The following is a 16,564-nucleotide window of genomic DNA, read 5'->3' on the forward strand; positions in this document are numbered from 1 at the left end:
TTATCAGTTTGAGGAAAAACAATTTCCTGCAAGAGATTTACAAAATGGCAACTACTGTAGCATAACTTAGAGCACTACTAGCTGAATAAAAATTTAGAGCAGAGCATTGCAGTTTCATCCTCACAAATGGCACCTTCAAGTTACATTTAATTTCAGTTTGGTCAGTCTGGGGTGGGAGGTGGAGAGCATCAAAGCAGCATTTTAAAGTACGTTAAGAACTAATCTTTCATGGGCTATTCTTTTGTTGTGTAAAGAACTTGAAAGTAATTTAAGATGACAATTTAGACCTTTACAGAGACACACTGCATGTCAGGTAACTAGTGCAGTCAGTTAAAAATTTATTTTCTTGTACATTTAGACTCTGCTTTGACGTTGCCTTAAGCACAAATGATGCTTCAATAGGACTAAAAAGAAAGGTTTGCTTTTTAGGTCAAGACAGTTTGAATGTCACTATTTAGACACAGGCATTTTTTGGCTTAATAGTCAACTGGATCTAAAAAATTGTGAAGCTATTAGTAAGAAAATCGTAAGTCTTCAAAAAGCACGAGCCTTTCATTGGTGCTTGCAGGCATGCTTCTGAAAATAGGAAAGAAATTCTCAGTGTAATTAATATGGAAGCAGTGAAACTTTAAATTTAACTTCTGACTGATGAAAACCAAGTGGCAGATCTGTAGGTACCCTGTGTGTGGCTCTTCTGGTTTTCTTATGTAAATGATACGAGAAGTGTCTAACTTGACCTTTTGTTTTTCAGTACCCCAGCAACTTTGGACCAGAATTATATTGTTTGTGGGCTGCAGCAAAAAATAAACATGTTGTATTCCTTCCTGAGAAGTCACCTGAATAAGAAGAGCATTGTGTTTTATGCAAGTTGTAAAGAGGTACAACTCGTATTTCTCTCTTTGGATATAATCAAGTCTGAGGGAGTGAAACTAATGACTTTGAAATCTGCAAGAGAGACTTAAATGGTAAAATGAGAGTGCCAAAATTAATACGTGTGTTTTTAAAAAAATAGATGGTGAAAGTTGTTTCAGTAAGAGCTGGTTGTATTTTTAACTGGTGTGGGACATTTTGTCCTTTATTTGCAAAGCGTGTAAAGGGCCGACTTTTTAAAAGCTGGCGATTATGAATAATTATGTGGTATCACGGAAGAGAGAGCAGTTGAAAGTATGGGACGACTTTTTTTATGGTCATATGACTTGATCTTGCAAACACTTGTGAAAGTAATTTTACTCCCGTGAGCAGTCCATTGAAGTACTGGTGTTTAAGTGTTTGCACCATGATGCCATAGATATTTAATAATTTCTGACTGCTTAAATAGCAGCCTTACAGATTACCTTATTTGAAAGGCTTTATGGATGTATTTATTTTTCAAGTCTTTCAAATGGGTTGTAAAAATCCATTTCTGCTGTCTCTCTGATACAGGAAGGTATGAATATCCATGTTGCCATATTGCTGACTTAATAATAGAAACAAAATTTCTATTAAATTAATCTGTAAGGGAATATATGTAGTTTCCTTAACTATTAGTTTTAAAAAAAAAATTCTTGGCACTTAAAAAAAAAAAATCACACATTGTTGTGCACCATAATAAACAGGCAACAAATGTCTTGGTGAAAGTGCACTAGGTGGAAATATTAAAATTAGGCTGTGGTGGATTTACCCTGATTGCAATCCTGTGCACTGAAGTGCCTGTGAGAGTGGCACTACTGGTGAGATCTAGTTCAGCCCATACACTTCTGACTCGCCAAGGTGCAACACCACATCTCTTCTGCCCACCCCCCAGCTCTCTGCAGGACCTGGCACACTCTCGCTTGGCACTGCTTCCTGCTCTGCGGAGTATGGCACCTTCTTACACAATTAACTTCCTGTCTCAGTATTTGTGGGGAGGGGTGATGACCTCTTTCCACTCACATAATCAGATCCCATCCCATCTCTAGGATGGAGGAAAGCTATTTTGCTTTAAATGTTAAGAATATATTTATTTCTTGGTAGATAACTACCACCATCACAGTGAAATATCGTGTTCACTTCTTCTCTTTGACTTGTTGACCAACAGGTTCAGTATTTGTTCAGAGTGTTCTGTAGGCTCCGCCCTGGCATACCTATACTGGCTCTCCATGGCAAACAGCAACAGATGAAAAGAATGGAGGTCTACAATGACTTTGTTCGCAAGAAATCAGCAGTGCTTTTTGCTACAGATGTTGCAGCTCGAGGGCTGGGTAGGTAACCTTTAGTGCAATAGTGTATCCATAGAGTGGTGTTCCAAGCCTGTTCATACCTTAGCAGTGCATCCTATAAGAAACCAGGCTTTAAGAAGCATTTTTAAAACAAGATAAGTCTACATTTAGTTTGTTGCCTCCTCATCTAAAAGCTAATCATTATATCCAAAAAGCAAAATAATTAAAATACTTTCTCCTCAATACAATCTTTCTCTTTAACAGGGCCTCATTTTAGTAATCTGTACTTAGTTTATTCCTATTTATCTTTGTAAAACGTCTGTTTTGAGCAATTTTGTAATGCTGTTTATTACTGATGTGTTGAATTGAAGCTGTGTAGCTCTCTAATCCATAGACCGTCCAGCTCTTCCAGCACTCAGTAACTTGTGTTCAGGAAATAGATAATAAGAATGGATGTCCTGAATGCCAGAAGGAGAGCTTTCAAAGACTTTAAATACTCTGATGCCTCTTGCATCCCATGGGTTAGTCTAAAAAGTAGATAAAATGAGCTACCAACCAGTAGCTGATGGGAGGAAGTTGGAGGGATTTTTGTAACGCCTGCCTCTGAATTGAAATGTGTCAATGTGGGAAAAATCAATTCTCCTTTGTTGCTTCTAAAGAAGCAAAGTGATAGCTGAGGCAAGAACAAGAAGATTCCTATTGATGGAAGTAGTTTTGTTTAGGTTTTGCTTTCCTTTGACTGGTTTTTGTTAGAAGGAAGGTGTATTAGCTCTTCCCTTATGTTTTCTCATGGCGATTTTGTATCTTACAATATAATCTTTTCATATTTAATAACTTAAAAGTGATTAGGTGTAATTGTTCAAAGTGCTTTCAAGAACTCACTTGCACTTGTCTGGCATTGGAAGTTGGGTTCAAACATTAAGCAGTAAAATTCACTGGCCCAAAATATCATCTTATCTCCAACAGATTAGAAGAGGGAAATACTCTAAATTAGGAGGAGACAGAGCATAGACTCCATCTCTACCTTCCATACTGTTTGGTTCTCACTGCTAAAGAATTTATTTGGATGCATCTGTTTAGAAACAGTTGTGTGGATAATTGTTGCATATCCTGTGACCGTAGTCATAACCAAATAGTAAATACTGATTCTACACAGTGCAACAGAGGTTTCATAGAATCATAGAATGTCAGGGTTGGAAGGGACCTCAGGAGGTCATCTAGTCCAACCCCCTGCTCAAAGCAGGACCAATCCCCAATCAAATCATCCCAGCCAGGGCTTTGTCAAGCCTGACCTTAAAAACTTCTAAGGAAGGAGATTCTACCACCTCCCTAGGTAACGCATTCCAGTGTTTCACCACCCTCCTAGTGAAAAAGTTTTTCCTAATATCCAACCTAAACCTCCCCCTCTGCAACTTGAGACCATTACTCCTTGTCCTGTCCTCTTCTACCACTGAGAACAGTCTAGAACCATCCTCTTTGGAACTACCTCTCAGGTAGTTGAAAGCAGCTATCAAATCCCCCCTCATTCTTCTCTTCCGCAGACTAAAGAATCCCAGTTCCCTCAGCCTCTCCTCATAAGTCATGTGTTCCAGACCCCTAATCATTTTTGTTGCCCTTCGCTGGACTCTCTCCAATTTATCCACATCCTTCTTGTAGTGTGGGGCCCAAAACTGGACACAGTACTCCAGATGAGGCCTCACCAATGTTGAATAGAGGGGAACGATCACGTCCCTCGATCTGCTCGCTATGCCCCTACTTATACATCCCAAAATGCCATTGGCCTTCTTGGCAACAAGGGCACACTGCTGACTCATATCCAGCTTCTCGTCCACTGTAACCCCTAGGTCCTTTTCCGCAGAACTGCTGCCTAGCCATTCGGTCCCTAGTCTGTAGCTGTGCATTGGGTTCTTCCGTCCTAAGTGCAGGACCCTGCACTTATCCTTATTGAACCTCATCAGATTTCTTTTGGCCCAATCCTCCAATTTGTCTAGGTCCCTCTGTATCCTATCCCTGCCCTCCAGCATATCTACCACTCCTCCCAGTTTAGTATCATCCTCAAATTTGCTGAGAGTGCAATCCACACCATCCTCCAGATCATTTATGAAGATATTGAACAAAACCGGCCCCAGGACCGACCCCTGGGGCACTCCACTTGACACCGGCTGCCAACTAGACATGGAGCCATTGATCACTACCCGTTGAGCCCGACAATCTAGCCAACTTTCTACCCACCTTATAGTGCATTCATCCAGCCCATACTTCTTTAACTTGCTGACAAGAATACTGTGGGAGACCGTGTCAAAAGCTTTGCTAAAGTCAAGAAACAATACATCCACTGCTTTCCCTTCATCCACAGAACCAGTAATCTCATCATAGAAGGCGATTAGATTAGTCAGGCATGACCTACCCTTGGTGAATCCATGCTGACTGTTCCTGATCACTTTCCTCTCATGTAAGTGCTTCAGGATTGATTCCTTGAGGACCTGCTCCATGATTTTTCCAGGGACTGAGGTGAGGCTGACTGGCCTGTAGTTCCCAGGATCCTCCTTCTTCCCTTTTTTAAAGATTGGCACTACATTAGCCTTTTTCCAGTCATCTGGAAAAGGTTTGCTGCTGTTCGCCTGGAATGCCCATTATGTCTGACATTTTCTTCCTTTCAATGTGGACTGTTCAGTCTTACCTAGCAACCTCCTCCTTGCTGTCATTGAAATAGATAATGATGTTTTAATATCTGGATAGATATGGTAGTAGCAGCTGGCCACAGCTAATTTCAGGATCTGATTGTGTAGTAAATTGATATTCTACATAAAAAGTGGGTCAAATCACTTACTTAATCATTAAATGCCATGGCATTTTATTATCTGTAAGACACAGAGCATCTGTCTGTCCTTGTCAGGTGTGAAATTATGTTCCATTCAGTGCACTGTCATTACTTAGGAAATGAAGACACCATTAATTTTAGTTCAGTTTGACAAGGGGGATAGCTGTTTATGATATGCTGATACATGCAATTAGTTTTCAATTCAGAGAGATTGCTCACAGGCAGTGTCTATAAATTGATCTGAATGATGGCTCTCTTGGAATAGTACTGCAAAATAAAATATTGCAATGTGTTAAAACTTTAATCTCTTTCTCTTTCTCCACAGATTTCCCTGCGGTGAACTGGGTCATTCAGTTCGATTGTCCAGAGGATGCAAATACATACATTCATAGAGTGGGAAGAACAGCCAGGTACATGTTTAATTATGATTTGCATTTGAGTGTATGCAACTAGATAGCTGTGTGTGTTGATAATAGGAAGAAAACTAATAACCTGATCAGCTAGGTACAGGTCAGAAGGGACTAAAAGCCATTACCACGTGAAGGCTGTTTGGCAGCTTATGTGAAGTGAATTTGTCTTTGTCAATTCTTCATAAATATAAAAAAAAATTATCTTTATAAAAGTTAGCATGAATACGCATAGTTGAATAGTTAAGAGTCTGAACTGTCCTCTCGTCCTTAGAAGTGGTCCTGCCAGGCAGAGTGGAAGCTCATTTGTGCTGTACCTGTTCTGTAGATAGATAAGACTTTAATCTCTAGTGCAGGCAATCCATTTTCTTCCAATGTCATTAAATTCATTTGAAAAGGATGCAGTGTTTCTTTTTTTTTATTTGGAAAATTTTGATGTCCTTAAGTAGGTTGTTTTCTAAAAATCTTTAATTTTTCAACATTTAATACAATCATGCTCTTAGGGATAGGAATAACTTAAATTATTTGCTTCCTAAAGCAATTTCTTGAAAGAATCACGTGAGTAATACCTACTTGTGTGAAAACTCAGTAGATAAAAACTTCAAAAATATACAGACTTCAGAGGGGGCAATACATCTCGGATGATAACTAGTGCTGAAGATTTGTCATAGCATTTTTTATCAAAAATCATGGAGCAGTCGTGCTAAATTTAGTAAAGTCTCGGGTTTGATTTTTGATATGTATTTTTTTTTTTTTTAAAAATGCCATGACAAACAAGGATGGGGGGGCACCCTGAGTGAGGTGGTGGTGGGTATGGAGAACAAGCCTGCCCCACACTCACCCTGCAGCGGCAGCTCCTGTCCTGCCTGGCTTCCCTTTCTGGGTGCTGCAACCTGATGCATGGGGTTACAGCGATAATCAGGTTCGGCCTAGCAGCCCCTCCATCATGATGGGGAGTGGGGAACCAGGCCTAGCTCCGCAGGGCAGGAGCTTTTCCTGAAAAGTGAGTTTATTAAAATCACAGATACAAAGACACACCATGGAGAAATGGTAAAATCACTGTATCTGGGATATTTTTTCCCCACTGTGAAAAATCTACAGACTGTCCTATTAGTTTACATCTTTTTTCTTCTAGAAGAAGGTTACTTGCTTTTGGAAATGCTGGTTATGAACTGAACCATTTGCATTCTTTAAAAACCTGTTAAATGTTACTTACATTTATACATGCCCTTGCTACTGTTCGTCTCTGGGTGTATATACGTTTGGAACTCAGTGCTGCAAAAGCTTGTATTTGTGTGTTGGATCTGGTGGTTGTTGGGACTCTGCATGGGAATAAAATTTATGCATGGCTGTAACCCAGTTCTTCCTCTCCTTGAACTTGAGCCTGCTATGGTGTCGTCATCCTGTGTTTTTGTGGCATCACAGTATTGTCATGGAAAATGTCGTAAATTTAGCATCATTGCGTAACTGCAGCTTCTAGCAGGACTCCTGAGAGTTTTCTCAGTATTAAGTGTCTTGCCTGAAACATGTCAGGTTCTGTGTGCCCAGTGTTTCCCCACTTGTAAGATGGGATGACTTATCTCACACAGGTACTATTGGGAATGCTTCTAAAGCACTCTGGAGACTAAAACATCTGTACTACTGTAAATGTTATTTACATGACTCTTTACATGACTATTAAAAAGGGTAACAGAAATGGGATTTAATTCTAATACTGCTGAGATAACTTTCCAGTCTACAAAGGGAGCCTTTTCAGAGAGCCTCTTTTAAATGAGACTTTTTCTGTGGTCAGGTAGTGGTCGTATGACTAGGGCTTGGCTGAACGTTGGGGATAGAAGGCCTGTTTCTTTGTTGAGAGGCTGTTCCCTCTGCTATACAGACTGACTACCCCTTGACTTCACCACACCTTTGTTGGGATCTCCTTTCAGATGAATTTTTCTATTGCCTGTATTTAAGGCTTTGCTGAAGTTTCAAGGGAAGGATGATAACCAGTCTTCAGATATTTTTGCTGGCAGAGTGGTGATTTGAAGAGAGCAGTTTCCTTCTGTAGGCAGGGGTCCACGCAATAGGCTTTTTGAACCCTATGGGCATACCACCAGGCTCAGGGCACTTACTCCAGGAGCTCCCAGTCCGTAATCTCAGAAGGACGCACCCCTTTACCACCCCGGGACCATCCCCTGCCTCGAGGCACTGAGACGGCTTCAGACCATGGCAGAGAGCCCATCGGCGTCCCGGCTCCACCACTGGCTCTGAGGCTGCTACCGGCCCCGAGCAGGACGCTTCCAGGGAGCTGGAGGGACAGGAGGGCCTGGTACTGTCTTGAGTGACATTGTTATCCTTGCCAGATGAGGTGGTGGCAGGGTCTTCCTCCTCTGGGCCACCCCCCATAGATAAGAGTGTACCAAGAGCTGTTGCACAGGGTGGCCCATAACATGGGGCTACAGGCCGAGGAGGTGGTCGAGGGGGGCCCTCCAGGGTGGCATTACCACTCATTAAAACTATTTAAGCCACTAAGAAGACCTTGTGGTAGACTCCTGCCTCCATTCCCTCTACAGCTAAGGGGGTAGCGAGAAAGCATTTCATCCCATTTAAGTGGTACAAATACCTATTTAGTCACCTGCAGCTGGGTTCACTGGTCATAGCGGCAGTGAATGAGAGAGAAAGACAGGGGCAGCAGGGCCCAACTCCAAAATCTAAAGACTCAAAGAAGCTGGACCTCTTCGGCAGGAAGGTGTACTCCACTGGGGGGCCCCAGCTTTGGATTGTTAACCAGCAAGCAGTCCTCAGCAGATACAACTTTAATTCATGGGACTCCATGATGAAATTTAAGGCGTTGATCCTGGCAGACTATTGAGTGGAGTTTGTAGCCATTGTCGAGGAGGGCAAGGCAGTGGCATGGACCTCTTTACAGGCAGACTTGGCCACATGAACTATGTCCTCTGCCATAGCCATGAGGAGGAGCTCATGGCTCCAGGTGTCAGGCCTTTGACGGCAAGTCATGGGATGGTTTTCAGAGCAGACAGATTCCAAGCTCTGTAGCCTAAAGGATTCGTGGGCAAGATTGAAATCGCTGGGTCTGCACACCCCCGCCACCCAGCGGAAACATTTTAAGCCCCAACCCCCACTCTGTGTTTCTACCCTCCCCAGCCTAGACAGGACTTCTTCAAAAAGCGGGGCAGGAATGGTAGGCGTAAGCTTGCACATCCACCGCCCAATTAAGGCCAGGGCTCAGCGAGGCTCAGGCTCAGGCTCAGGCTCTGGCTCTAAGCAAGGGTTTTGAAGGCCTGCCTGCTGGCGATGCACCAGTCCACTCACCAGATCCTTCACCCTTTTTTCTAAATAGTCTGTTGCACTTCTATTGTGCTTGGACCCAGATAATCTAAGATCGCTGGGTCCTTCGTACTGTAGAAGTGGGATATTCTCTCCAATCCTGCTCCTCATGCAGGAGGTTCAAACGCTCCTCGCAGCAGGAGCAGTGGAGGAGGTTCCTCAGGAGCTAAGGGGCAAGGGATTCTATTCCCGATATTCCTAATCCCGAAAGCCAAAGGAGGTCTCGGACCCATCCTCGACCTGCGAGGCCTCAACAGATTCATAAAGAAGCTGAGGTTCCGCATGGTCTCCTTGGCTGCCATCTTCCTATCCATGGATCCGGGAGACTGGTACGCCACCTTCAATGTAATGGACATGTACTTCCACGTATCTATAATTCCAGCTCACAGACGCTTTCTCAGGTTTGTAGTGAACCACAACCATTACCAGTTTACGGTCCTCCCCTTTGACTTGTCAGCACCCGCTTGATAAATTGCTTGAAGCTCCTTTTGGACTTATGGCAACTTTTACATGTTCCTGGTCACAGATGCATCAGCATTGGGGTGGGGAGCTCATCAGGGAGAATTCTGGACCCATGGACTTTGGACACAAAAAAAGCTGCTGCTTCACATCAACGTCAAGGAGCTGAGAGCAGTCCTCCTGGCATGCCAGACCTTCCAGTCCTGCTTGCAAGGGAAATGTGTGGCGGTGATCATGGACAATATGACCGCAATGTTTTATATAAACAAACAGGGTGGAGCTTGCTCCTCTCCCCTATGTCAGGAAGCCCTCAAACTGTGGGATTTCTGCATAGCCCACTCAATTCACCTGGAAGCATTCTACCTTCTGGGTTCTCAGAATGAGCTGGTGGACTATCTCAGCAGCTCCTTCCACAACCTCTAGTGGTCCATTTGCCCGGATGTAGCGAACAGCATTTTCCAAAAGTGGGGAGTTCCTCAGATCAACCTGTTTGCCACAAAAAGCAACAGGAAGTGCCTGCAGTTCTGCTCCTTCCAGAATCACAGTCCAGTCTCCCTCACGGAGGCATTCTTCCTCCCTTGGAAAGACCACCTGTTGTACGCATTTCCGCCTTTCCCCCTTGTCCACCAGGTTCTGCTCAAGATCCTCAGGGAGAGAGCCTCACAGCTTGGAAGCTTCATTGTTAAACCCAGTAGAACTAATGTGTTCCAAGCCTGTTAGGGAAGTTCTCCTTGGCAGTATGAAACCCTCCACCAGGACCTAACTGGCCAACTGGAAGAGATTCTCAATCTGGTGTTTGCAGGGTCACACCCCTCCAGTGCAGGCTCCGATACCTCTCATCTTTGACTGTCTGCTACACTTAAGGAAGCAGGGCCTGTCGATCTCGTCAATAAGGGTTCATCTAGCCGCCATTTCAGTGTTTCACCCGGGAGTGTCTGACCGATCAGTCTTCGCCAACCTGATGGTTGGATGGTTTCTTAAAGCTCTTGACAGGATTATACCTGCAAGTTAGGCAGCCGATCCGGGTTTGGGACCTTAATCTGTTTCTTTCAAGACTAATGGGGGGCCCCCTTCAAGCCCCGAGTGACTTGCTCATTACTCTTGGTCCTAGAAGGTGGCATTCCTGGTCGCAGTAACATCAGTTAGGAGAGTGTCCAAGCTTAAGGCCCTAACTTCCGACCCTCCTCACACATTTTTTATAAGGACAAAGTGCAGCTTAGGCCTTGCCCAACTTTTCCTCCCAAAGGTTCTCTCAGTTTCATGCGAATCAGGACGTTTTTCTCCCAGTCTTTTCCTAAGCCACACGCTGACAGGTGGGAGCAAAGACTCCACTCCTTGGACATTCAGTGAGCATTGGCCTTTTATATCAAGTGCACGAAGCTGTTTCGTAAGTCAAACCGGTTGTTTGTCGCAGTAGCAGAGAGGATGAAGGGCCTCCTGGTGTCTTCTCAAAGAATTTAGTCATGGATCATGTCCTGTATCTGAGCATGTTATGAATTGGCAAAGATACCTGCCCCGGCACTAACGGCAAATTCTACAAGGGCGCAGGCCTCCTTGGTGATGCAGCCTGTGGCAGAGTGGGGCTTCAGTCAGCAGTTCCATGAACTCTCCGACCTTGCCTCCTAGGTAAGGCTTGGGAGTCACCTACTTGGAATCAACATGAGCAGTCACTCGAAGAAGAAAAAACAGTTACCCACCTTTTGTAACTGTTGTTCTTCAAGATGCATTGCTCATGTCCATTCCAAGACCCACCCGCCTTCCCCTCTGTCGGAGTTTCCAGCACGAAGGAACTGAAAAGGCGGCAGGTTGGTAGGGTCCTATGTATAAGTCTAAGTTTTTTTTTGGTCATGGTTCTTTTTAGTAAAAGTCACGGACAGGTCACTGACAATAAACAAAACTTCACGGAACCCGTGACCTGGCTGTGAGCTATGGGGTTCCCCCTCTGCCCATGGCAGCTAGAAGCTGCGGGGGGGGCCCCCCTTCCGCCCATGGTGGCTGGGAGCTACAGGGCAACCATATTTCCCAAAGAGAAAATGGGACACCCCCAGCCGCTTGCCCGAGGCATCTCCCTCCCCAGGCTGTCATCCATCGCTGGAACCCTGAAGAGGGCCCCCTTAGAAGTCTGTCACCTGTCGCTGGAACCTTGCAGAAGGCCACCTGTCTCTGCTGTCGCCGGAACCCTGCCAGGGCCACACTGGCTGCCAGCTCCAGTCCTCCTGCCCCTGGGGCTGAAGCAGAGAATGTCATGGAGGTCTCTGGAAGTCACGGATTCGTGACTTCCATGACCTCCGTCACATAAACGTAGCCGTACCTATATACACCGCCAGGAAGGCATGACTCCAGGGGGCTCCACAGCTGACCCGATGGGTACCGCTAGGGGAAAAACCTTCCAACTGTGCACACGGCGCACACACATCTACTTGGAATGGACATGAACAACACATCTCGAAGAACAAAAGTTACAAGAAGGTAGGTAACCGTTTTTTCTCATGGCTCCTGTAAAAGATATGTTTATTGAGCCAGAAATAACAGTCTAGAGAAACATACATATTGGGAATAAACTGGGAAAAAATGTAGAAAATAAATTGTGAATATGCTTTAACTTACACACTGTGCACTTTGAATTTCAAATAAGACTGATTAGTAAAAACACTTTTTTTTTTTTTTTTTTTTTTTTTTTTTTTACCAACTCTAGCTGTTGAGTAGGAGACTTTGGCTGAATTCAGAGGATTGTGTTAGTATGTGAGAAGCCTACGTTGTCTCTAGAAATGTAATAAAAATTGCATTTTAATAGTAATCATTAATGAGGTTAGAGATAATTAGAAAGTTTCATGGGCCATGAGAGTTCATAATTGCAAGGAATGAAAGCAAAATTAAATATCTCAGCTAATTAGGAGCCTGTGTGTCAGCTGTAATTAAAACTGGCTTTCAGGATACTGTTTACTTTTGAAATCCTATTATTTTGTTATAGAAAAATAAATATTTAAGTCAAGAAGAAAAAACTCTCTGCATCTTTGATCCACGGTAAAATAAAATCACTTCCCACAACTAAAGATAAAAATCAGGAGATATGCAAGAATGCTTTTACTTTATAGTGAGGTTGGTGTATCTTTTTTTCAGTCTGATTAACTTGAAAGCGATTTTATTGTCCCTGTGGATAGGGAGTGCTGCTTTGTATTTAACGTTACTAGAAGATGTTTTGGCTAGTTGCATTTTGTAGATATGTCTTTAAAGTCTGGACAAATCAATAAGTAATTTTTCAAATAATGAAAATACTGTGAAATATCCTTTATAATGTGACAAAAGGCTTTTCATGAGGCTTTCAGAAATATATGGATTTTAAGATCTGAAGAGCCCTGTGTTTCCTGTGGGTTTTAGTTCAAACAGTCTAAGCAAATACTGTATGAAATATTTGTGGAGGCATTAGAATATCAGGGTTGGAAGGGACCTCAGGAGGTCATCTAGTCCAACCCCCTGCTCAAAGCAGGACCAATTTCCCAACTAAATCATCCCAGCCAGGGCTTTGTCAAGTATGACCTTGAAAATTTCTAAGGAAGGAGATTCCACCACTTTCCTAGGTAACGCGTTCCAGTGCTTCACCACCCTCCTAGTGAAAAAGTTTTTTCCTAATATCCAATCTATATCTCCCCCACTGCAACTTGAGACCATTACTCCTTGTTCTGTCATCTGCTACCACTGAGAACAGTCTAGATCCATCCTCTTTGGAACCCCGTTTCAGGTAGTTGAAAGCAGCTATCAAATCCCCCCTCATTCTTCTCTTCTAAAGACTAAACAATCCCAGTTCCCTCAGCCTCTCCTCATAAGTCATGTGTTCCAGTCCCCTAATTTTTTTGCCCTCTGCTGGACGCTTTCTGATTTTTTTCCACATCCTTCTTGCGTGGGGCCCAAAGCTGGACACGGTACTCCAGATGAGGCCTCACCAACGTCGAATAGGGGGGAATGATCACATCCCTTGGTCTGCTGGCAGATTTCTTTGTGGAATTAACTCCTCAGGCTGTTAATTTCTTTTGATGTATGCCATGTATGTCCATGGAACCTACATTTGATTTGAAAATGTTTTTTGATCAGGTTTGTGAAACAAAATGCAATGCCACTAGGGGACAGCAGAAGCTAATTTTCATATTTGAAGTTTTACTGTGTGTGTTTTTCTTTCAAAAAATGTAATTTTACACATTGTGTGGCATGAAGAGGACATGTGAGTGAAAGAAATCCCATACAAAAGTTACTTAACTGATAAGTAGGATGGTAAGAAAAGGACTGTTTTACAGGAACTTTGATTTCATTTTCAAAAATAGTGGGGGGAAAAAGACTGCTTTGTTTTCCAGTTTATTCAGTGCGTGGACATGTTTCTGTGTTTAGTGCTTAGGATACTATTGCTACTAGCTGACTTTAAATAAATCCACTTCTCCTCTACCTCCTTTACCAAAAAAGCCTGTAAAACTCTTACCTAAGTCTGGCTTTTCTGCACCAAGAGTTGTTTTTAAGGCATTAAATGTGAAATGAAAGACAGAGTAGAATAACCCATTCTGTAGGGATTCTAATAGTTTCAGGGGTAAGTCTGGAGCCTCATGTTGCGTGTGCACATAATGTAAAATACTTATTTAGGACCTGATCCGTTGCCCCTTGAAGTCATTGGGAGTCTTTCTTTTGGCATCAGTGAGCTTTGGATAAGTCTCAGAGAGAGATTTGGTGTTGATGTCAGTGGCTCTGGAGGAAGCCAACATGCCCTTTGGTGGATATATTTTTTTGTGTGTACTGTCTATCAAATAATCTAACTATATATAGTCTGCCTTGGTTTTGTTCACTCTCACTTTGTATCCTGAAAATGTATCTTACATTAAAAATCTCCACTGTCCATTCTCTATTGGACAAGACAATATGATAACGGTAATCAGTTTCGTCCCATTAATTAAAAAGTTTGGAGCTGCTGGTGCCATATGGTTGTTTTTAGGGGAAAATGTTTGGATAATAGTTTCAGGCAGTCAGGAAATATATCCCTCTGGATCATGGTCACTGGGAAGCGTTGTAATTAAGCCCCTCCCTGTTGTAACATTTTCTGACTAAACACTTAAGGTTTTGGATAACTCAGCAAAGTTTAATTTTTTTCCCCCCTCAATGTGAAAAATAATTGTCTTTAATCCAGAGATGGGATGTGTGTCTTGGGATCTGAATAACCTGCATAGTCAAATTGTCAAGCTGGCAGCTCCTTGCATAATTAACTATTTATTAGGTTAAAAGCCTGTTTTGAAGTGCTTTTATTGATCTACTGTAGTATTTAGTCCATATTTCATATTACATTGCAGTCTTCAATTCTTTGTCCTAACTTAAAAAAATATTAAATAGCTGCCAGCAGAGGTCACAAGAAATGCCCCTCACCACTGCATATTTAACTCACAATTCATATTATTTAACTCTCTTTACAATTACATGCTGAAGCCCAGCTACAATTCTGACATTGTCCTGCAGTTGCATCCACTTGGACTGTTTCCATTAGAATATTTTTCTAATGATGTGGTATGAAGTTCTCACACACTAAAATATAAACTTGGCTATGGTCATAATTACCCACTGACACAATGCCACCCTGGAAAACTATAATAAAGAATAAATAAGCATTTGTTTCAGTACAGTAGAATGGACACCGCTGCTGTGGGAAATAGATTGCTTACTAGCTAGGCTGGAGGCCCCAGTGACCTTTATATTCAATTTATTGACAAGGTTGGTGTAAGCTGTGGCATGCTTTTGTCCATTTTTTTTCCTCCTGACTAATGTGTATCTGTTCATAAGAAAGAAGACTCTACTGTATAACTAAATAAAGGGGGATTATCATCTAGTGGCAGAAATGAAACCTGGATGGATGATTCTCCTAACAGGGATGTTAATGTAAAAGGGTACTTCCATGCCTGGAAGAGGATGTGATATGGTCTTAAAAAAATAAAAAATACGTGTCCTCTGCCAGAAAGCTACAACTTGACAAGTAAAGGAGTACTTGTGGCACCTTAGAGACTAACCAATTTATTTGAGCATAAGCTTTCATGAGCTTTTTGCGATTACAGACTAACACGGCTGTTACTCTGAAACTTGACAAGTGTTTGCCAATAAAATTCTTCGGTTAATGATACAAGAACTAAACCACAAAGGAGAAGAGATTGCGAGTATCATGTGGAGACCATCAGGACTGGAGCAGAGTTAGAACAAAAAATGTGTGGACCATATCTTGATGTACTTTAAAACACAGGGTGCAGGGTGTATAGACCCATTGGAAAAGCCCCCTCATCTTCTCAGTCTCAATTAGTGAGGAAGAAACTTTCCTCAGTGAGTGCCAGAAGCTGCATGACAGACTTAATAATTGTCTGTCTAGTTAGGTGAGCAGCAGACACCACCAATTTGGTCGACTTAATATACCCCCTCTACAGAAACACATTTTGAATCATTTGAAAGCTTATTATGTCTACGTTAAGATGAGATATGATGTCAAGCCATCAAGTGGTGCCATTATCATAGAAACGGGGGTAAGCAATGACTCCATCAACTAGTTAAAATACCCACTTAGTTTAATGAGTGTGTATTATTTCAAGACATAAAATTGGATTTTTTTTATGACCTCAAAGCATCACAATGATGATGTAAAGGGTAAAACAAAATCTAATAATTTTGTACAGAAGGTATTAAATGTAATAACTCTGGTGACACTTCTAGTCAACATTATTATCATCATCTTGTTCAGCATGATCTCTGAGTGCGTGGGTTACCACAGTCTTCATTGTACAGTTTTGTGCAGGGAGAATTGTTCTGACTACAGATGCAGTTGTTTGTGCAGTGAATCCTACTGGTACAAGCACAGAGAAGGTCTTGTGCAAGCTTAGATGCCATTGGGCCCTTGAATATGGGGAGTAGTTGATGATTCACATTTTTCCATCCATGGTGCAATGCTGATCGGCTAACTGGTCTACCTATGTGTGAAGACATCCAAATCTTTGTTTGCCAAGATGCTATTTTGACATGCTCTTCAAAACTGTCCTCACATGGTGAGAATTTGCCCTGTGACTTGTCCTTTTTGATGGCTAGATTGAGGCACAAGCAATTCAGGTTTCTGGGGTGTCTCCTTTTCTTTCTTGCTGTGATCATACAGCACTGCTACCAACTTTGTTATTGCAGGAACTGTGGTTTATCCAGCACTCTGTCCCAATTTGGCAAGATCTCTGAAGCAGTAAACTCCCTCTGGTTTGATAACATTAAACAGATTTTTTTTCTCCATACCAAATAGGGTTATGTAACACACAGAGTAACAAGCAGCCGCAGTGGTGTTCTGCTGGCACAGCGCTTCTTACTAGTGGGCCTTCTTCAGG

General features: G+C 42.5%; 1 protein-coding gene across 1 annotated transcript in view; it reads left to right on the forward strand.

Annotated features, from left to right (window-relative positions):
* The window catches only part of DDX10 (DEAD-box helicase 10), a 336,928-nt gene that overhangs the window by 23,250 nt on the left and 297,114 nt on the right, over nucleotides 1-16,564 (forward strand). The window contains exons 7-9 of the mRNA XM_074957670.1: nucleotides 752-878; nucleotides 2,057-2,219; nucleotides 5,324-5,408. Of these exons, the coding sequence (XP_074813771.1) occupies nucleotides 752-878; nucleotides 2,057-2,219; nucleotides 5,324-5,408 (375 nt within the window). The remainder of the gene's footprint in view (nucleotides 1-751; nucleotides 879-2,056; nucleotides 2,220-5,323; nucleotides 5,409-16,564) is intronic.

Source organism: Natator depressus, chromosome 1, assembly GCF_965152275.1.
Source record: "Natator depressus isolate rNatDep1 chromosome 1, rNatDep2.hap1, whole genome shotgun sequence".
Classification (NCBI taxonomy): Eukaryota; Metazoa; Chordata; order Testudines; family Cheloniidae; genus Natator; species Natator depressus.